General features: G+C 48.2%; 1 protein-coding gene across 4 annotated transcripts in view; it reads left to right on the forward strand.

Moving 5' to 3' along the window:
* Positions 1-545: 545 nt before the first annotated feature.
* The window catches only part of DEPTOR (DEP domain containing MTOR interacting protein), a 164,591-nt gene continuing 143,016 nt past the window's right edge, over positions 546-22,120 (forward strand). For 2 of the 4 annotated variants that reach the window (XM_043879308.1, XM_043879310.1), the window contains exon 1: positions 549-1,278. In XM_043879308.1, the coding sequence (XP_043735243.1) occupies positions 1,103-1,278 (176 nt within the window). In that variant the 5' untranslated portion in view covers positions 549-1,102. Of the gene's footprint in view, positions 1,279-22,120 lie in introns of all 4 variants that reach the window. The other 2 variants (XM_043879311.1, XM_043879309.1) reach the window with 2 other exon arrangements.

A 22,120-nucleotide genomic window follows, 5' to 3' on the forward strand; every position in this document is an offset into this window, starting at 1 on the left:
TTAACCCTGGGCACCATACTTATTTTATACGATTCTCATAGTTTTTTGACAATGAGGCTCAAGTTGCCTCATGTTTCTGGGCCTGCTTCCTGAGTAAAATGAGGGCAATACTCATTTTACCATTTGTTGCCATTAAAGGAGTTAACAATTACCTGAAGCATCTTTAATGCAGCAGATGTCAACAACGTGGAAACCACGATTATTTTTATTTTGTAGAGGAAGAAACTGGGAATTAAGCATATTTAGTTAGGAAATTATAGGAATGCCACTGGATCCCAAGTCCGTCTGATCCCAATCCAGCATTCTTCATTGATTACCCCATGGTGCTGAAGAAAATTCTTGAGAGTCCCTTGGACTGCAAGGCGATCCAACCAGTCCATCCTAAAGGAAATCACTTCTGACTATTCATTGGAAGGATTGGTGCTGAAGCTGAAACTCCAATTGTTTGGCCACCTGATGCGAAGAACTGACTCACCGGCAAAGACCCTGATGCTGGAAAGATTGAAGGCAGGAGAAGAAGGGGGCGACAGAGGATGAGATGGTTGGATGACATCACCGACTCGATGGACATGAGTTTGAGCAAACTCTGGGAGTTGGTGATGGACAGGGAGGCCTGGCGTGCTGCAGTCCATGGGGCCGCGAAGAGTCGGACACGCCTGAACGACTGACAAGCAACAGCAAAGGCAGGTAAGCTGTCTCTGGTGAGAAGGTTGGGCGAGAAGCATGGTTAATTTCTTGAAGCCCTTCAATGACGTGTACACCCTTCCCAGTTCACTGCTTAGGGAAATGATGATTTCTATCCTGGCAGTCGGGGACGTGGACGATATAATAAAAATGCCGGCACCCTTGCGTAGTAGCCTCCCCGGCCGTGCCCAGGACCTCGCAGACCAGCTGTGCGCGTCAAGGAGGGGCCCGCGGACCAGACCCACAGGCTCAGCCAGCGCTCAGAGTCGCCCCGCCGAGTGTTGATGTTTCCCTCTCGGCCCCGCCCCCGGCCACGCGGGGATCGGCCACGCCCCAGGTGGGCGGGCTCGCCGGGCACCGCCCACCGCCTCCCCGCGGCAGCCAATGGCGTGTGAGCTCCGCACCGCCCCCAGCAAACATGGCGGGGGCGGCGTCAGTGCGGGCAGGCAGGGGCTCGGAACCGAGCCCACGGCGGACCGCGGAGACTGAGGGCGCGGCGCGGGCCATGGAGGGGGGCGGCGGCGGCGACGGCGGGGCGCGGCAGCGCGAGCTCGAGCGCATGGCGGAGGTCCTGGTCACCGGCGAGCAGCTGCGGTGAGGCGGGGGGCCGTGCCGCGGCTCGCGGAGCGCCGCCAGCCCGCGCGCCCGCGGCTCCACTGGCCCCGGCTTCGCTGCGGCCGGGCAGGCGCGAGCTCGCGGGGCGCGCGGGGCTCGGGCGGGGGGCGCGCGGGAGGCTCCGGGGTCTTGCCAGCCTGGCCCCCGGGCCGGGGCGAGGGGGCATGGGCAGCCCGCAGCCGGCCTCACCGCAGCCCCGTTCCTGCAGCCCTCCGCTACTCGGACGCGCTGGGGGCGCGCGGGGCGGCGGGGGTCTCGGGAGGCGGGGGCGGTGGGCGCGCGGGAGGCTCCGGGGTCTTGCCAGCCTGGCCCCTGGGCTGGGGCGAGGGGCGCGTGGGCAGCCCTCAGCCGGCCTCACCGCCGCCCGGTTCCTGCAGCCCTCCGCCGCTCGGACGCGCGGGGGGCGCGCGGGGCGGTGGGGAGCTCGGGCGGCGGGAGCGGGGGCCTCGGGAGGTGGGCGCGCGGGAGGCTCCGGGGTCTTGCCAGCCTGGCCCCTGGGCTGGGGCGAGGGGCGCGTAGCAGCCCGCAGCCGGCCCCGCCGCGGCCCCGGTCCTCCGCGGGGAAGCCGCCAGCCCGCGACGCCGTCACTTAAAGTGCAGGTTTCGCGTCGCTGCCCTGAGCCCTGGTGTCATCATCCGTGAAGCGGGGCTGATCACGGCTCCCCCCGAAAGGATTTATGGACCCGAACGGAAGGCTGGAAACCCCGCGCCTGTGCCGGCGTCCGCACGCGCCCGTGGGTCGGCGCCCGGGTCCGCAAGGGGCGTGAAGGCTCGTGTCCCGCCCCGTCCCCGGGCCCGCTCCCAGCGCACGCCTCGGGCGGAGCGCACTGGCCCGGGCCGCTGCGCCCAGACTGCGTCCCCGCGCCGGGCAGCGGCGGGGCCTCGGGCTCAGACCCCATCACTCCTATCCCGTCGCGGTCCTTGGATGCGTCTCTGAGGGTTGTGCTGACGGTCTGACCGGTTCCGCAGCTGCTGGGCTTGTGGTCTCAGATCGGTTTGCCAGGGAAAACAGAACTCCTTGGCTTTAGCGTCAGAGCCACTTGCTTGTGGGCCGCTAGTCCCGTCAGACGGCATGCGCGCCTCTGCCTTCTCCTTATTGGCCTGAGTCTCCAGGTTCGTTTTGGTGTGTGAAACGCTGCTTTCAGAACCCGGAGGAGAGAGACCCTTGCAAAGATCCCTAAAGGTTTGGGAACCACTTTGCTTGCTGCTCTTAGATTGAGGAAGCAAATACTGGAGGTCAGAATTAATTGAGTTAAACGTTACGAAAGGCAAATTGCACTTTATATTCCTTGGTGGTTTTTAATATATAGCCAAAATTCAAGAGAATAAAAGCTTCTTTTCCATCAAGAGATTTTCTAATTGAAAAAAAATCAAAGTAAAACTTTTCTGATTCAATTTGAAACACTAACATTTTAATTTATCAGCTCAATTGAGTGCGTTTCACTTCCTTTTAAGAAATGGTTAAAATGGTATGTTCTAGATTATGTGACTTTTACCACAATAAGAGACATTTAAAAAATACATCACATTATGAAAGATTGTTTTCCAAAGGATACTCGAACTATCATCTCAGTGATTAAAAAAAAAAAAGTAATAGTAAAAAAAGTAAAATATTGCATGGTGCCTCTCCCCAGAAAGCACTTTCTCCTTCAATCACAGGCGTGACTGCCCCATCCTTAGGGGGTCCCCGGAACACTTCCCCTCTTTCCCACTGCACCCCTCTGCACTGAGGCCAGGTTTAGTGTAGGAAGACAGAGGGCTTCCTCTCACTCCGGTTACGTAGACCTGGGTTTGAACTTCTGCGCAGCTACTTTGTTGCCAAGAGTCAACATTAAGTTGTTTTGAGGAAAACTTTAAAGCCCCGTGTATCGGGTTTGCTACTTTTACTGGTGCCGGAGGTCTTGGACAAGTTACTGAACTAGGAAGGAGGGCTGATAATGGAACCTGCCTCGTGGTTGTGATGAGGGTTCAGTAGCTGAGCTGGTGCTTGGAGCAGTACCTGTCCCGCACTCAGCACCATGCCAGCCTTAATGTGACGGTTCTGTGACTTTGGACAAGTGAACTCACTTGTCTGGGCTTGTCTGCTCACCTGTAAAAAGGCAAGATAAGCACCCCACAGGGTTGATGACTTTCCTCTGGGCTTCAGGTATTAAGGAGCATTCAGCTGGGGGTTGTCGTAGTTAATGAGGTTATTGGTCGCCTTGCGTCACCCCACGTGCCTTCCAGCTGAGCCAGATCTAGCAGGAAGGCCTGCTTGCTGGCTAAGGACACCGGTTTAGAACCAGTTTGCTGGGGCTTCTGATTCCGGCTCCACCATGTATTAGTCCTGTGACTTGGGGACAGTTTGCTTAACTTCTTGGTGCCTCAGTTTCCCTTCTCTTGCAGGGATTTTGTGAGGATTGAGTGAGGAGATGCTACCTGTAAGAGGCTTAGTAAATATTAGTTGTTGAATTTTGCTTTGGAACCGTGTCATCGTTGCTTTTTAAAAATCTCTACCATCTTAGCACTGTGCCGAGTACCAAGTACACAGCAGTTCCTCAGCTGTTTGAATGGCTAGTGTATGTAATTAAATATACTACTGTAATGTTCAGAATTGAGGGATTTGAGTGGCCGTGCACGCCAGTGGCTTCTTGGTTACCAGAGGAACCTCCCACAGAGGAGTAGGGATGCAAACCTCCTTGCTGTCATGATCCAACATGTTTTCACATACTGCTGTCTTACAGACTGACTGTGGGGACAGACTGACTGTGGGGACTTTGTGATGTCCAGGCTTCCTGCCTCTGGTTGCTTTACAGACACACACACAGAATTGCTCTCTTCCTTCTCTTTCCTTTCCATTGCTTTCTGGGTCATGAAAGATGAGGCAAATAAAAGTGGTGAGGAAAGGAGGCACTATGATTGGTATTGTAAATGCAGAATTTGGCTTCCAGGTCCAGCTCTGTGAATGCTATTTAACATTTGTTTATGAATGTATATATGGATGTTTCATATATGGATGATGTATTTATTTTTAACTATGTTTACAAGTGAGTTACTCGCTTTGGGCCTCAGTGACTGTGCCTGCAGAATGGGAATATTCTTCCAAGTAAGATTTGTGGTTTTGGATCAAATCGGGCATAACGTGGGAAGGAATTTTGTAAAATAAATCAATAAATCAAGAGTAGTGGTTGCTATGATTATTATAAGCTCCAGATGTGAAACTGGGGGCTGGCTCCACAGTCCTGACACTTTGGTAAGGGCAGCTGATTGCATAAGGGTATGAAATTGAGTAACATTTAAAGACATATCCTGCTTTATTTTCTAGCCTGACTGTGGAATCGTTTTCCTAATCTCTTTGTGCTTTCCCTTGTCCTAAAAGATTTACTTCCTTGCCCAGTGTATTTGCATGTTTTAATATCTTTTTTTTTTTTTTTTTGAGTGACAAAACCTTAACAAGAGCAGGGTTTTGTTTTTTTTTTTATTAATAAAAATTTTTTTTGACATATGTATGTATTTTTGGCTTTGCTAAGTCCTCGTTGCTCTGTGGGCTTTTCTCTAGTTGTGGTGAGCAGGCTTCTCGCTGTGGGGGCTTCTCTTGTTACGGTGCATGGGCTTCGTTGCTCTGCGGCATGTGGGCTCTTCCCTGACCAGTGATCGAACCTGCATCTCCTGCATTAGCAGGAGGATTCTTTACCACCGAACCACCAGGGAAGCGCCATATTTTTGTATCTGAAAAATGTATATGGATACCACTTCATATCCCCAGGATGGCTACGATCAGAAAGACAGATAATAACAAGTGTTGGCGAGGTTTTGGGGAAATTGGCACCCTTAGACACTGCTGGTAGAAAGAGAAAATTATGCAGCCACTTTGGAAATCATTCTGGCACTTCCTTAAAGACACAACATAGAATTACCATGTGACCCAGCAATTTTACTCCTAGGTATATATTCAAAAGAAATGAAAACACATGTCTATATAAAAATTTGTACACAGACTTTTGGAGTGGCATTTTTCCTAGTAGCCAAAACCAGGAACAACTCAAATGTGTGAGAGCTGACGAATGGGTTAATTGTGTGTGATATATCTGTGCAAGAAGTGTTATTCGGCAGTAAGAAGGAGCAGAGTACTGATAAAAGCCGCAGCATGGATGGACTTTGACTCATGCTAAGTGAAGGAAGACACAGAAGGACACATGTCTCTGACCCTCTGACGTGACGCGGCCCAAGCCGGCAGATCCGGGGAGGCAGAAGTGGAGCCGGCGGCAGTCGGGGGAGGGAAGGGTGGTTGCTGGTGGGTGCAGAGCTTCTCCGGGTGATGATGAAATGTTTTCAACTTGACTCTGGTAATGGTAACATGACTGTGTATATGCTTAAAAACCACTGAATTGTGGTCATTCAGTGGGTGAAGTAGGTGATGTGTGAATTATATCTCAGTAAAACTGTTAGACAAATGCATTTGGATGACACGTCAGAGTGATGAACGACAAAACATGAAAACCTTTCAAATAAGCTTTTTGCTCTCGTTTTGGATTGGCCAAAGAATGCAGTGATATTTATTATTAACTTGATAACAGCATGACTGTCACACCAGATGCGATGGGACTGATATTTTACAAATATCTTTTTTTATTAAATTTATTTTTTGGCCACATGGCACATGGGGGGGTCATATTTGCCTGACCAGGAATCAGACTTGTGCCCCTGCATTGGATGTGCAACATCGTAGCCACTGGCCTGCCAGGGAAGTTCCTGCATGTATCTTTTTACAGCATTCTTTTTTTTTTTTTACACTATCACTATTATTTTTGATACAGCACAGAGAAAACATGCCATAAATTGTCTCAGCACATTCTTAATTTGAAGATAATTAACTATATGTAAATCACTCATGATAGTGAGGCTTCATACAATAACTTTTAAAATCATTACTTGTTTTTATATGTTTATGTATAAATCTCTTATCTTGACATTTGCCATGCAGCCGTAATTATGACATTCTAATGACAACATCCAAAATCCACCTTGTTTCTTCTACAGGTTAATTCAGATATACTTAGCAAGAAAGTGGTTTGTACAGGAGCATTTAAAGAATCCCATAGCCTATCCCTGTTCTCTCTGTGGTGATGGTAGGTGTGATAGTAGTTACAATAATACTTGTGTGTGCGTGCTAAGTTGCTTCAGTTGTGTCCAACTCTTTGCGACCCCAGGGACTGTAGCCTGCTGGGCTCCTCTGTCTGTGGGATTCTCCAGGCAAGGATACTGGAGTGGGTTGCCATGCCCTCCTCCAGGGGATCTTCCCAACCCAGGGATCGAACCCGCATCTCTAATATATCATGCATTGGCAGGTGAGTTCCTCACCACTGGTGCCACCTATTTGTATGGCATTTATTGTCTGCCAAAAACTCTTCCAAGTGCTTATATGTATTAGGAATGTATATTAACATGGATTTTATATATATATATATATGCCTTTAACTTTATAGCTACTCTGTGTAGAAGATATGCTTGTTATCCTCATTTTACAGATGGGAGAACTGAGGAGCAGAGTGTGTAAGCTGATTGGCCATAGATTATTCAGCAAGAAAGTGCTGGAGCTGAGAGTTCTTGCTCTTAAGCAAAATGCTAGACCTCAATTTAACGGTATCTCCAATGAGTAATTTAGAGGGTTAGGAAGTGTCAGGATGAGACCAATGCAAAACAGAATCATGTATATAAGACTGTCATATTCTGGTGTGATAACTTTTGCAGACAAGCAAGGAGACAGATGATTTCTCCCTTCTGCTGGGAAAAAGCTAATTAATTTCTAGAAGTGTTTATGTTTTGACAAGATAGAATGGTCACTTTCTTCATTAACTTTTAAACCGGGTATTCCTTGCCATGTGAAAACTTAATTTGAACTCCACTCATTCTGAATTTGTAATCATTTTAATGCGAAGATAAATTACAGTGCACTGTTTTGCCAGCTGTGAGGATGGGCGGGTGGGAAGGAGAATTCAGAATGTAATGAGGAATGCTTAATTAAGAAGGAAAGCGCTTTAAGCTTTTCAGTTATACTCATCTACCTAGACTAATATGCTAATTACCAAAATCTCATCCAATCATTAAAAGCTGGGTCCCTAAAAGCAATTTCCTAGGCAGTGAGCTTTAGCTAAGTTATAGGAAATTGCATTTCTTTCAAACTGTTTGATATAGTTGCCTTTTTTCTACAACAGACTGCCTTTCCAGACTCCTACAGGCTTGCTGTTGCCTTGGTCATAAAAACGTATTAAATCAATATTGAGTAGCTTTTCTGAATTTGCTTTGCCAATGTTAATGCAGTATGCAAACTAAAGGTAAAAAGTCAGCTGGTGGAACCAAAGGCCAATCTACAATGAAGTAAATATGAGATACGAAATTTAGAAATGCAGAATAGAACAAGGAGAAATACAGTTGACCCTTGAACAATGTGGGTGTTAGAGCACCCACCCTCTGCGCAGTCGAAAATCCGAGTGTGACTTTACAGTCAGAGTTTCTCTGTATCCCTGGTTCCCCATCCATAGATTCAACTCACTATGACTTGTGTGGTACTGAAGTATTTACACTGAAAAAAATCGAATAAAACTGGACCTGAGCCGTTCAAAAGGGGTCAACTGTAGTTCATTTTATAGCCCTTTGAACTTAAGGAACTTGAAGATTGGCTTAGAGCAGGGGTCCCCAACCCGGCCATAGACCAGGACCGTCTATGGCCTGTTAGGGACGGGGGTGCCCAGCTGGAGGTGAGCAGTAGCAGAGGAGCATGGCTTCACCTGTGTTTACAGCCACCCCGCCCCTCACAGCGCTGGGACCTGCCTACAGCACAGGAGACGGGAAGATCCCCTGGAGGAAGACATGGCAGCCCACTCCAGTATTCTTGCCTGGAGGATCCCTTGGACAGAGGAGCCTGATGGGCTACAGCCCGTATGGTTGCCAAGAGTCGGACACGGGTGAGCGACTGAACACACACACCCATCACCCATCATGATACACACCCCATCACTTGTGATGCACACCCCATCACTGTTATACACACCCCATCACTTGTGATGCACACCCCATCACTTGTGATACACACCCCATCACTGTGATACACACCCCATCACTCGCGATACACACCCCATCACTGTGATACACACCCCATCACTCGCGATACACACCCCATCACTGTTATACACACCCTATCAGTGTGATGCACACCCCATCACTGTGATGCACACCCCATCACTTGTGATACACACCCCATCACTGTTATACACACCCCATCACTGTGATGCACACCCCATCACTCGCGATACACACCCCATCACTCGCGATACACACCCCATCACTGTGATACACACCCCATCACTCGCGATACACACCCCATCACTCGCGATACACACCCCATCACTCGCGATACACACCCCATCACTGTGATGCACACCCCATCACTGTGATGCACACCCCATCACTCGCGATACACACCCCATCACTCGCGATACACACCCCATCACTCGCGATACACACCCCATCACTGTTATACACACCCCATCACTTGTGATGCACACCCCATCACTTGTGATACACACCCCATCACTGTGACACACACCCCATCACTTGTGACACACACCCCATCACTGTGACACACACCCCATCACTGTGACACACACCCCATCACTTGTGACACACACCCCATCACTCGCGATACACACCCCATCACTCGCGATACACACCCCATCACTGTGACGCACACCCCATCACTCGCGATACACACCCCATCACTGTTATACACACCCTATCAGTGTGATGCACACCCCATAACTGTGATGCACACCCCATCACTTGTGATACACACCCCATCACTGTTATACACACCCCATCACTGTGATACACACCCCATCACTTGTGATACACACCCCATCACTCGCGATACACACCCCATCACTGTGATACACACCCCATCACTCGCGATACACACCCCATCACTCGCGATACACACCCCATCACTGTGATGCACACCCCATCACTGTGATGCACACCCCATCACTCGCGATACACACCCCATCACTCGCGATACACACCCCATCACTCGCGATACACACCCCATCACTGTTATACACACCCCATCACTTGTGATGCACACCCCATCACTTGTGATGCACACCCCATCACTGTGACACACACCCCATCACTTGTGACACACACCCCATCACTGTGACACACACCCCATCACTGTGACACACACCCCATCACTTGCGACACACACCCCATCACTTGCGACACACACCCCATCACTCGCGACACACACCCCATCACTGTGACGCACACCCCATCACTGTGACGCACACCCCATCACTGTGACGCACACCCCATCACTTGTGACGCACACCCCATCACTGTGACGCACACCCCATCACTGTGACGCACACCCCATCACTTGTGACGCACACCCCATCACTGTGATGCACACCCCATCACTGTGACGCACACCCCATCACTTGTGACGCACACCCCATCACTGTGACGCACACCCCATCACTTGTGATACACACCCCATCACTCACATCACTGAGCTCTCCCTCCTGTAGATCAGCAGCAGCGCTAGGTTCTCAAAGGAGCACAATGATTGGAAGGTGCTAGAATCATCCCCAAACCAGCCACCCTCCAGTGCCGCCCTCCCCAGGCCCCAGGGAAACTTACCCTCCACGGAGCCGATCCCTGGTACCAGAAAGGTTGGGGTGTTCTGGCTTAGAGGATGTCTGTCTTTGAGAGTGGCCCCTCTCGGCGTCCATCAGTATGGACACTTAGCTCTCCTAGACGTGGTAACCAAGGGAAGAGCAGGAGAGCTGCTGCCTAGATGCACCTACTGAGATGTAGAGATCCAAACGGAAGGAATATGCCTCTATATTCCTAAACAGCACAGAGGATGTCCTGGCGTCTGGGAAATTACCACCTATTCAGATAAGAAAGGGGGGGGTGCTTCAGAAAATGGAGAGTCGCTCTATTTGGGGTCGAGCGGAGGAGCTGCATGTAGAGCTGAGCTGCCTTTGAGCCAGAGGCTTTTCCCGTTTACAGACCCTGTTCCGTGAGCATCTTTTCCGCTTCGCCCCTTGCATGCAGGGGCAGCTCGCACAGACCCGGCACACAGCAAGCTCAGCAGAAGGTCCCTTTCTTTCCCGGAGAGGGAGCCTGGGAAGGTGCTTTGTCATTTGCAGGAACCCGAGTGCACATGGAAGACAGTGTGTGCTCAGTAAATGAATGTGGAATTATTTCACACTTTTCCGCACTTATGTAAGCCTGTTTCTGAAATGACGGCAGTGTTGCTTATGAATAATATGTTTGTGATGACTTTTCTAAAAGGTCAGCGTTGGTATTTAGATCCTGCTTTCTGACAACTTTGGAATCGGTAAACCCGAAAATAAGTCAAATGCCTCCCCCTCAAAAGAAGAGAATAAGAGGTGGTGGATGACTCTTCTCTCCTGTAATTTCTAGTATTTGTTTGGATCAGGGACTCACATCCCTTTATTAGACAGTGGCTCTTCAATGGTTGGTGTCTCTGAGTTTAGTGATGAGGAGGAGACACGGGGAACAGTATCAAGCCTTCTCATTATGTACTGAGGAGAGAGGTGGGTTCCAGGTCTGGGATCCCTGTCCCAGTGTTACGAGCTTTAGCCACACTTGGAGGCTTAGGTCTGTGACTTTTATGGATTGTGAGACTCTGGGAGGCCCCGGTGGGGCTGGGCTGGTAAACGGCCGTGCCCCACGGCGCCGCCAGCGAGGGCGGCAGGGCCGCTCCCTTCCGGGCTGAGATGGTCCACACTGGACGCGGGGACTTACCGGGTCTGCGTGAAGAGTCCCCGTGCTGTAGCTTTTCAGACGTTTTTAAGGGTGACGAGGAGAGGCGAGACGGAGAACGAACACACGCCGGGGCGCGGGGGACAAGATGGCCTTTCATCCGTGCAGTTTTCTGATAACAGCTGTTGCCGGGATGTAGCGCGAGCGGACGAACGCCGAGGCCTGCAGCCGGAGGAAGCCCATGGCAGCGGCTCAGGGGCGTTGGCAGCCAGCGTCGTCAGAGCAGGGCCCGGCTCTCTCCACTCGGAACCTTTAGCTGTCGCTCATGGCTTTGTTCCTGTTGGTGCATGCGTTATTTGCTCTAACCTTGATGACACTGCCTCCCTGCCATACTCGTACCCACAGATCTCTGATTCTGGGCTTTACCCCGCGGTTCCTCTCGTGGAGGCAGACGGTGCCCAGTGCCCACTCAGGTCCTGGGCCTTCCTCTGGTCGCCCAGCTGTGTGAGCTCTCCCTTGGGTGCTGAAGCTGTTCCAGCTCCACCGAGCTGGGCCTTGGGCTCCGTGGCAGAGCAAGTAGGCTTCTGAAGGATGCTCTTTCAAAATGCTCAGAAGCTTCTCCGGTCACGACTTAAAGTACAAGAAACAAAACGTCAGCGTGAACATCCTCTCACTAAGGTAAAGCCGTGCCCCCTGTTATGCTGTTTTCATTACGGTTACTTTACTGCCTGTGCTTTTATTATATGCGAGGTTTCGCTGTTTTCTAACAAGTTGTAAAATTCTGGAGGAATACACTATGAGTGGTGTGGCCCCAAAAAGAAGAAGAAAAAAAACAAGGAGGAACAGGAAGGGGGTAGTGCGGAGATGTATAATGAATTGCTGGTTTAAGAACAACAAGGGTATAAATGGGGGCTTCCGACTCAATTGGTAAAGAATCCGCCTGCAATGCAGGAAACCCAGGTTCGATCCCTGCATCAGGAAGATCCCCTGGAGAAGGAAATGGCAGCTTACTCCAGTATTCTTGCCTGGAGAACCCCATGGACAAAGGAGCCTGGCGGGCTACAGTCCATGGGGTCACGAGTCGGACACGACTTACCGACTAAACCACCAGGGTGTAAATGTGCAAATTTGCAAAGAAGATATAGTAAGAAAGGGCTGTTTTTCCATCTTAAAAGAAGATTGAGCACATTTTCAGTTGAGGATCCTGGGTTAGTTTTCTATCAAAAAGCAGTTCTATTTATAAGGTTGGTACACTGTTTATAAAGAAAGCTGAGTGCTGAAGAATTGATGCTTTTGAACTGTGGTGTTCGAGAAGACTCTTGAGAGTCCCTTGGACTGCAGAGAGATCCAGCCAGTCCATCCTGAAGGAAATCAGTCCTGAATATTCATTGGAAAGACTGATGTTGAAGCTGAAACTCCAGTACTTTGGCCCCCTGATGCGAAGAGCTGACTCATTTGAAAAGACCCTGATGCTGGGAAAGATTGAGGGCAGGAGGAGGAGGGGATGACAGAGGATGAGATGTTTGGATGGCTTCACCGTCTCAATGGACTTGAGTTTGGGTGAACTCCAGGACTTGGTGATGGACAGGGAGGCCTGGCATCCTGCAGTCCATGGGGTCACAAAGAGTCAGACACGACTGACAGAATGAACTGAACTGACACTGTTTTCAGGCACATATACAGAGTCCAGTAAAGTGTGAGTGTTTTGAATTGTAGAAATCCTGTTTTCCTTCCTGATTCCTTTCCTCTCATAGCTCAGCTGGTAAAGAACCACCTGCAATGCAGGAGACCTGGGTTCGATCCCTGGGTTGGGGAGATCCCCTGGAGGAGGGAAAGGCTACCCACTCCAGGATTCTGGCCTGGAGAATTCCGTGGACTGTATAGTCCATGGGGTGGCAAAGAGTCGGACACAACTGAGCGAGTTTCACTTTCACTTTCACTTTCCTTTCCTCTTCTCCAGGAGGAAAGGCGAATGGGGTAAACTTGCATCCTATTTTCATTGAGTGTTTTTATAGAAATTCTACTTACCTTTGCTCTTTAATGTTTCCATAAATGAAAATGACTTTCACCAAATGTATTCACTGCAAAACCCAGAGGTTTATTCTGTGTGGTGACATAAACTGTTTTACATTGAGATGCCAAGTGCCTCTTATATCATCTTAAGTTAAGCTATAATAAGCTTGATAAAATAAGACTTGACCAAAGCTCCTACTTGTACTATTTTCTTCTTAAAAACACAATAAGACTCAATTTAGAGATAAAGTTTTAAGGCAGTTATCTGATGCATAACTATGATTCATTTTCCTTCACATTTGTTGGAATTTACTTTGTTAATGACTGTATTGTAGACTCTGATAGTCACACCTAACAGTGGGTAAGACCTGTCTCTATGAAAGAGGATGAATAAACCTTGGTTGCCACGATAAAAGACACTTACCCGGCTACTGTACTTGGGAGAGTCAAACGTCATCATGGAGTATTTGTGAAGTCGCTCAGTCGTGTCCGACTCTTTGCGACCTCTTGGACTGCAGCCCACCAGGCTCCTCAGTCCATGCGATTTTCCAGGCAAGGATACTGGAGTGGGTTGCCATTTCCTTCTCCAGGGAATCTTCCCGACCCAGGGATCGAACCCAGGTCTCCTGCACTGCAGGCAGATTCCTTACCGACTGAGCTACAAGGGCGAGTATTTTAAGGACATTCAAATATGAGGAACATGAGTGAATCACAGCTTTTCCCTCCAACGCTTTATTGTGAAAACTTTCAGACATGTAAGTGTAGAGAATTCCACAGTGAATATCCTTGTCTCCTCTGCTCAGATTTCACAGTTAACATTCTGCCGTGTTTGCTTTATCACATGACTATCTTTATATCCATCCTGTCTAGTCATCAACTCATCTTATTTTTTTTAGCATTTCAGAATAAGTTACAGACAATAATACACTTTTTCTAAGCCTTCAACATGGAATTTACTAGCTTGTAGTATTTGTTTATGATTCTCTTTTTTTAATTTGAAAAAGAGTAGGACTTTACTGATTCACTAATTCTTTTTTCATTGAAGTTGATTTGCAGTGTTGTGTTAGTTTTCAGGTGTATAGCGAGTGATTCAGTTGTATTTATGTATATATTCTGTTTTCAGATTCTTTTCCATCACAGGTTATTATAAGATATTGAATATAGTTCCCTGTGCTATACAGTAAGTCCTTGTTTATCTGTTTTATATATAGTAGTGTGCATCTGTTAATTCCTAAACTCCTAATTTATTCCTCTCCCCCACCTTCCCCTTTGGTAGCCATGAGTCTATTTGTATCTGAAGGGTTACAGTCCATGGGATGGCAAAGAGTCAGACAGGACTGAGTGACTAACACTTTCACTTTTCACTCACATGTGTCCATTTGTTTAGATTCCGCATATGAAGTGAAAGGGAAAGTCGCTCAGTCATGTCTGACTCTTTGAGATCCCATGGACTGTACAGTCCGTGGAATTCTCCAGGCAGGAATACTGGAGTTTGTAAACTTTTCCTTCTCCAGCAGATCTTCCTGACCCAGGAGTCAAACCGAGTCTCCTGCATTACAGACGGATTTTTTACCAGCTGAGCATGTAGGTGGTATCATATGATATTTATCTTTCTCTGTCTGACTTACTTCACTTAACTCTAATATTCTCTAGTAACATCCATTCTGATGCAAGATTTTTTTTTTTTTTTGAGATAAAACTTATGTGATGAAATGCATCCTTTGATGAGTGTTGACTAAGACAGACATGTGTGAAACCCAAACCCTTATCCTGATATCTTTGAATGCTTTTGGCGGCAAGAAACAGCAAATCAACTCAGACAGTATGTTGGCCCCATAACTGGGAGTCCAGGAGGCGTGAATAACCAGCCGATGCCATGTGAGTGTGTAACTGTGTGCCTTCTGAAACAATACTGTGTCCTTCGAATTAAGCTGCTCAACTCTAGACTTGTCATCTATGGGGTCCTTACCTCCCTTCCCTTTCCAGAAATGTTCAGCAGAAGGGCGAAGCTGAAGGAAAGGTTAGACTTTACTTTTTGAGCCAAAAGTTGTTTCTGCAGCGGCATGACAGGCTCTGTTATCCTGCCATATCCATGCGGGATCCCTCGCAGTATCTTATCACTAATTCCGTAAATAATTCCCAAACCCCGTCTGGATGTCAGACAGTGGGTTAGGTGCTGGGGACGGGAGGAGGATCTTCATTTCTCAGGCCTCCCTCTGTGATCATTTGCATCTCTCAGCGTTTCTAGCACACTTTTGGCCTCCTATGGATCAGAAACTTTATTTTTCACTTTTATGGTTTATGGTTTCCAATTTGTGAAATACACCAAGTGCAAAATAATAAAAACATGACTCTTAAGATAGCATTTCTGGACTTGCTTCAGGCAAGGGTCCTTTGTTCGTTTGTATTTGTCCTGCAGCAGAATTAATTTCAGGAAGGGGTGGATACCCCAAGGGAGTGGAATCTGCAAGGATGCCAGTGCGGGGGGCGGGGCGGGGGGAAGCACAAGTAGCATATATTACATGAATCTAATGTCTCAGGTGTCTTTGGATAGTAAACTTATTTTAAAACCTGAACACACTATAATTTAATACATTCATATATTTACAATAAATGTAAAAATTGAGAGACACTGAAAATAAATTATTGAAAATCGAAGGATGGGAAGTCTTGAAGATGCTGTCGGGCATTTTGGCAGAGAAGGACACTCAGAAGCGGAAGCCACGCTTGTAGTGTAAGGGACAGACACTGCCCTGGAAACTCCTGCAGGGCAAGAGGGGGCAGCGACCGAAGAGAGACGGAGGCCGGGGGCCTGGGACGCCAGGCGCTGAGAGGTGATGACACCAGGCGACAGGAAGCCTGGTCGTCAAGGCCACGGTTTCCCGGTGGTCACGGATGGAGGTGAGAGCTGGACCATAGAGAAGGCTGAGTGCCGAAGACTTGATGCTTCTGAACTGTGGTGTTGGAGGAGACTCTCGAGAGTCCCCTGGACTGCAGGGAGATCCAACCAGTCCATCCTAAAGGAAGTCGGTCCTGGGTGTTCATTGGAAGGTCTGATGCTGAAGCTGAAACGCCAGTACTTTGGCCACCTGATGGGAAGAGCTGACTCATTTGAAAAGACCCTGATGCTGAGAAAGATTGAGGGCAGGAGGAGAAGGGGACGACAGAGGATGAGATGGTTGGATGGCGTCACTGACTCAATGGGCATGAGTTTGGGTAACTCTGGGAGTTGGTGATGGACAGGGAGGCCTGGCGTGCTGTGGTTCATGGGCTCACAAAGAATCAGACAGGACTGAGCGACTGAACTGAATGGGCTCCTCTTCCCTAACAGGCTGGGGTGGAAGAGTGGTTCAGTACAGACATCTTCTCATAGCGTGTAGGGAAGTTTGATACAAAAGAGTTAGAGATGATGATAGTCATTGTTGAGCAGGGTGATCACAGCGTGTGTTTTTACAGTGAAGAGAGGGAGAGTTGGACAGTTTAGGCGTTCACTAAACAATAACAACGGCACAATATCAGGCCTTGTTCTGTGCATTTGCATGTACTTACACTGTGTTATTGAATCCTGATGATAATTCTGTTATCCCAATTTTTAAATGCAAGAAACTAAGGCATGAGCACTTTGACCCAAATCACATAGGCAGTAGATACAGGAGCTTGTTGTTGAATCCAGGCCCCTTGGGGTTGTTGTTAGATGCAAACAAGTATGGAAATAACTCTGTAAACTATAAGAAGTGAGGCCCGTCGTCTTGCCTTCAAGTCACAGACTAAGCCAGGTGGATAGGGGCATTTTAATAATATGTGGGGGCAGTGTAAGAGGAGTAATGTGTTGGAGTGGTTTAAACAGTGACGGGAATTTCTTGGCTTACGTGATGTTGAATTTCAGAGGTGAGGCGACTTCCCGTGAGAACCCCAGGTCTGTTTCTCTTGACCTCTCTTGATTCTGCCTTTCTCGGTGCTTTTACTTTGCCTTCGTGAAGGCTGCTTCTGTAGCCTCTGGGGGCCGCCAGCGCCAATCCAGATCGAGGAGAGAGGCCTTCCTGAGGGCCCAGGGGGGAGGCTCTGTGCTTCCGCTTTAGGGGTTCAGGTCTGCTCCCTGGCCAGGGAAATTCTGCATGCCACAAGGAGTGGCCAGAAAGAAAGAAAGAAGCCTGAAGAGCGGGTTGCCTGCCGTCAACCATCTATGGAAGTCTCGAGGAGCTGTCGTGTTCTCGAATCATCTTGACTCACAAGATTTAAGACAGAGCAACGTCCTTCGCTGGCTTACCCATCTGCAGTGTTGCAGCAGGAAGGATGGTGTTACTCTGACTGCCTTAAGTTGAACAGGACGCCTGCCCCCCACTTGGGGTTACAGGTGGGGTCACAGCTGCCATACTATGGTGAAGGATTCATTGAGTGTTCGGGGGATAAGCCCAGTGTCCTTCATAAAAGATTATTTAGGCTCAGTGATGAGGAAACACTGGAAAAAAATTGTACAGCGTATGATGTCATTAAGGCCAAATTTTAGGGGAAATAAAGTTGGGAGGTAGGGAGCTTACAGAGAAGAAAAATTGCTCACAGAAAAGCCACAGGAAGATACAATTTGGGAAAGGTTAGGAGACACTGGTGAGGCTTCCCTGGTGGCTCAGTGGTAGAGAATCCACCTGCCAATGCAGGAGGTGGATGTTCGATCCCTGGGCCAGGAAGACCTCCTGGGGAAGGAAATGGCAACCGCTCTAGTATTCTTGCCTGGAGAATTCCATGGACAGAGGAGCCTGGTGGGCTGCAGTCCATGGGGTTGCAAAGAGTTGGACACGACTGAGCATGCACACAGGCAGGAGATGTTGGCATGTATCCTGGACACTAGTGCTTCCAAAGTCCTTTTCCCTCTAAACCTCCCAGTCGTGACGGTCACCTCCTCACCACCCATATGCTCCCGCACTCACCTCCCACCCCTCGCCACTGTCTGAATTGGAAGAGATGCCTCTGGTGTTTGGGTTTTGCTTAGTAATAGAAGTAAAATAGAACTCTCAACAGATGACTAAATTGGAGGTGGCTCAGGTTCAAATTGCAGAGAATGATTGTTGCCTCACTTGGGTTTTGATCTCTTTCCAAGTAACACCTCCACCCAGAAGGACTTCCAGCCAAAGCTGTAGAAAAGTCGTCTCTTTGTTTCAGCACGGCTGCTTTAGGAATAATTAAGTTGCAGGCTTTCTGGGGAAGCTGCAGAAATGTTCTTTACTTACATAACTAAGAAAGGTCTTTCAGTTCTTGCATTTCAGTATGTATTGTTAGTGTTTTCCCTGCCTTCTCCAGGAATTGGAAATAGGAGGTACGTTCAATGATCAAGAAGGCAGGCTTTTTGCCACTGTGAGGAAGATTTAAGAGCTTATATCTCATTGCATGATTGCATTGACTTCACAATAGTGACTTTGGCGTCCATTTTGTACCACATCTTACCATAAAGATAACTAACAAAAATAAATCCAAATTTATTCTTCTGGTTTTATTCTTAGGTAATAACTGCATGAGTTTAGCTTTTTAGTCTTCAGAATGGGTGGCGTGTGCAGCGTTGCAGTAAACCTTTCGCCCTCGAGTCCTGACAAGGAACTGTGATCTAAATTGGAACTTTTACGCCTGTGTTGGCTGCAAAAGAGAGACGCTCCAGAGAAGCGTCCTTGGAATCTAGGAAGCTGGGCTCGGAGCCAGTGAGTTTGCTATGTGTTCACCGTTTGCTGACTTGGCAGGAATCAGGGCTTTAAGCCGAGAAGAGCAGAACGTGATTACTCAGGTCTTTATCATAATTTACAGTTATGCCTCTCAAGTGGAGGTGTAGTGGTTAGGGCCAGGAATTCCTTAGAAACCACGATCCCAACGTACCGGCGGACAAAACCTTCTGATTACTTCCAAGCTTAATGAGCCAGAGGGCTTGCTTCAGTTGTCTTTCTGCAGCGCCACTTTGGGTGGTTATTTTGCTGCTAGATAACTTGATTTAGGGAAGGAGAGGAAGTTGGTCTGGCTCTTTGTCAGCAGTTCTGGAAGAATGTTTACTCAGGGCGGAGTTTGAGCACTGTGAGAATTCGGGATTATCGGAACCTTTTCAGTCCTTTGATGTCGTGCCTACCCAGCAAATGCTCCTTAGCTGACCTCCTGCCCTCTGCCAGAGAAGGCTGCTCATGGCCAGGACTCGGTGTGTGCCTCCCAAGTGTCTAAGTGTGCGGGTGGGGAGGGGTGGACCCCATTAGCGTTGCAATCATACTTATGAAATCTGACATACGTTTGGGGAAATCATTGCAGTCCTTAGTGGTGGCTTATGCGAAAAAAAAAAAAAAAAGATTTTTTGATGAAATTTAGCCTAGCATTCCTTAAAAGAACATCCCCCCAATTTTTTTTTTGTTGTTTTACTCTTTAGTCAAAAATGCTCCTCTTGATAAGAGCAGAGCAGTAGATTTTAAATTATGTAGCTTGGGGCTTTCTGGGAGACAGGCCTTTATGGAGATTATAGTACAATATGTAAACAAGAAAGCACACTGATTTAGAGCTGTTTGGTGGTCTATTCAGAGATGTGTTCAGAGGTTAAATCTGAGATACTCAGTGTGTTGCCTAAAACCGCATGGACTGGAAGGCAGATACTCACTGTTTCCCCGCGAGGCCTTGAGAACAGTGTCTTCTCTGTGGGCCGGGACCGCCAGGAGGATTAGTACCAGCAGGAGGATTAGTACCAGCAGGATTAGTCAAGGCAAGTGTGTTTCTCACGGGGCAGACGTGTTCTTCTCCAGGAGCCTCACGTCCAGTTTGATGGGCCTCCTGGAAGAGGGTCGCGGTGATTGCCTCCCTGCCTCCTCTTCCCCTCAGACTTGGGAATGGAAGGTGTCAGCAAAGGGCGACGCCTTCTCATTTTTTTTTGTGGCCATACCACAGGGCGTGTGGGGTATTAGGTCCCCGATCAGGGATCAGACCCCCTGCACTGGAAGCACAGAGATTTCACCGCTGGACCACCGGAAAAGTCCACCAGCTTCGGGAAGGGAGCGTCCAGCTCTCACTGCCAGCCTGTTCTCGTGACTCAGGAGAATGGGTGTCACGTCAGGCTGTTTGCAACCCTTGCGATGTTTGTCCTCCTTGTGTAGTGAGCGGGGAGAAGGTGAGTCCCGTGGTTTCTGGTGTGGATTAGAGAACCTCTCCTGGGGTGACACGTGGCCCTCCACCCCCTGATTGTTCCGGAGTTGGGCGTGAGCGTGAGGCGGCCTGACGCGCCGCGTGGTTCTGCTCCACAGGAAGGCCCCTGACCCCCGCTTCCCAGCCTCCTGTGACGCAAGCAGCAGCATGGCCTTGTCCCTGGGCTACAAGTGATGTGGACTCGGGCGGCAGGGAGCCAGAGCTGGGGAATACCGGATGCCCTGCCCCGAGGCCTGCAGGGCTGGTTTGGAGTTGCAGCCTCTCCTGCTGGGGAGGACCAGGCTCCGGTCCAGGGCAGCCCCCCTGCCGGCAGGGTGAGTGGGCCTCTTCGGGTGCCGTCCACACACACTGCTGCATCCTTCCGAGGACTCTCTGAGTAACACGTGGCACCTTATTCCTTAGACCAGAACTCCTCTGCCTGAAGTGCAGGAAGAGGCGTTTCAGTGCGCCAAGTGCATTTTGATTTACTCTGAAGTTTTGAAACAAGGGCTTTAAACTTTACCTTGTTTTATAAATGAGGGTATTTAGTTAAAAAGTCAAAGTTGGTCAGGTCTTTTAACCTCTGGCCCTGTTTTTAATTGCTTAATACCCAGCTTCCTTTTGCTGGGACCTTTGAAGTTTGACTTGCCTCTGAATATTCTGTGTTGGGCAGAAATTAAACTTAGATACATATTAATACTTATGTCTACACACATGAAAAAGATGAGGAGCAACATTAATGAACTGAAAATTTTATTAGGAAATAGTTGAAAGCTGAAGGGACTTCCCTGGTGGTCCAGTGGGTAAGGCTCGCTGCTCCAGTGAAGGGACCTGGGTTCCGTGCCTGTTGGGAAACCATCCCTCAGGCTTCAACCAAGAGTTCGCGTGCCCCAGCGAGGATCATGTGAGCTGTGACTACGACCCAGTGCGGCCAAAATAATTTTTTTTTTAAAAGAACATGTAAGAGCTATAAAAGCTTGGGTTAGTCGTGTGACTGCGTGGCTGTTTGCACTGCTGTGTGAGGCTCACTGCCCGGAAGCATCTGATGGGTGCATGTACGTGCCCTGCGTCACGTTAGCTTGTGTGTTTTGCGTGAAGATAGTAGTAAATGTGCTTCACCTGTAAATTAACTAAAAATATTAGAAGTTAATTCTGGAATGTGAGTCTAGCGGGTCGTATTTTGGGCCCTGGAAGGATACTTATTACTTCTCAGCGACATAAAAGTTGCATATCCCCAGATTTGTGTTTTGCACGTGAGAACGAGATTAATAGTAGAATCTCATGCGAGAAACATTAAAAGATGTTCCAAATATTATTCTGGAGCTTTTCAAAGGGATTGCTCAACTTCTCTTTAGAGCTGAAATGAAAATTTACTTAGTTAACTGCAGAGCCTTTAAATAGACTAATACAGAGATTTTGACTCGTCCTCAAAGAGCATACATTGAAACAGCCACATGAGCACTGGGCATTTTGTTCAGGATCCTCTGGTTTCCTTTGCAGGAATGCATGAGGCATTAATGATTATAACTGAATTTTCACACCAAGGCTTTAGATTTGTAGGAAGATCGGTCCTGTGGTTTAGGTGTTGATATTAGGATTAGAAGAATGCAAAACTTTCAGGGCTGGGGAATTTTGGATTCAAGACAGAATAAGTATAAAGATTTTCTAAGCTCTCGGGAAATTTGGGCATAATGCTAGAATTTTCAAGTATCCTGAGAGAAAAAAAGTAAAGACTTTACTTAATTAGCCATATAGAATCCTAAACTATTTGTTTTCTAATTATCTTCCCCATCATGTGTGCCTCAGACCTGTGGCATTGTTATAGAAGATGACATGAATAATGTGTGACTACAGACTTATATTCTCCATGCGCTCTTGCCCAAAAGCCTGTATTCCTTTTGGCA

This window comes from Cervus elaphus, chromosome 21, assembly GCF_910594005.1.
Source record: "Cervus elaphus chromosome 21, mCerEla1.1, whole genome shotgun sequence".
NCBI lineage: Eukaryota > Metazoa > Chordata > Mammalia > Artiodactyla > Cervidae > Cervus > Cervus elaphus.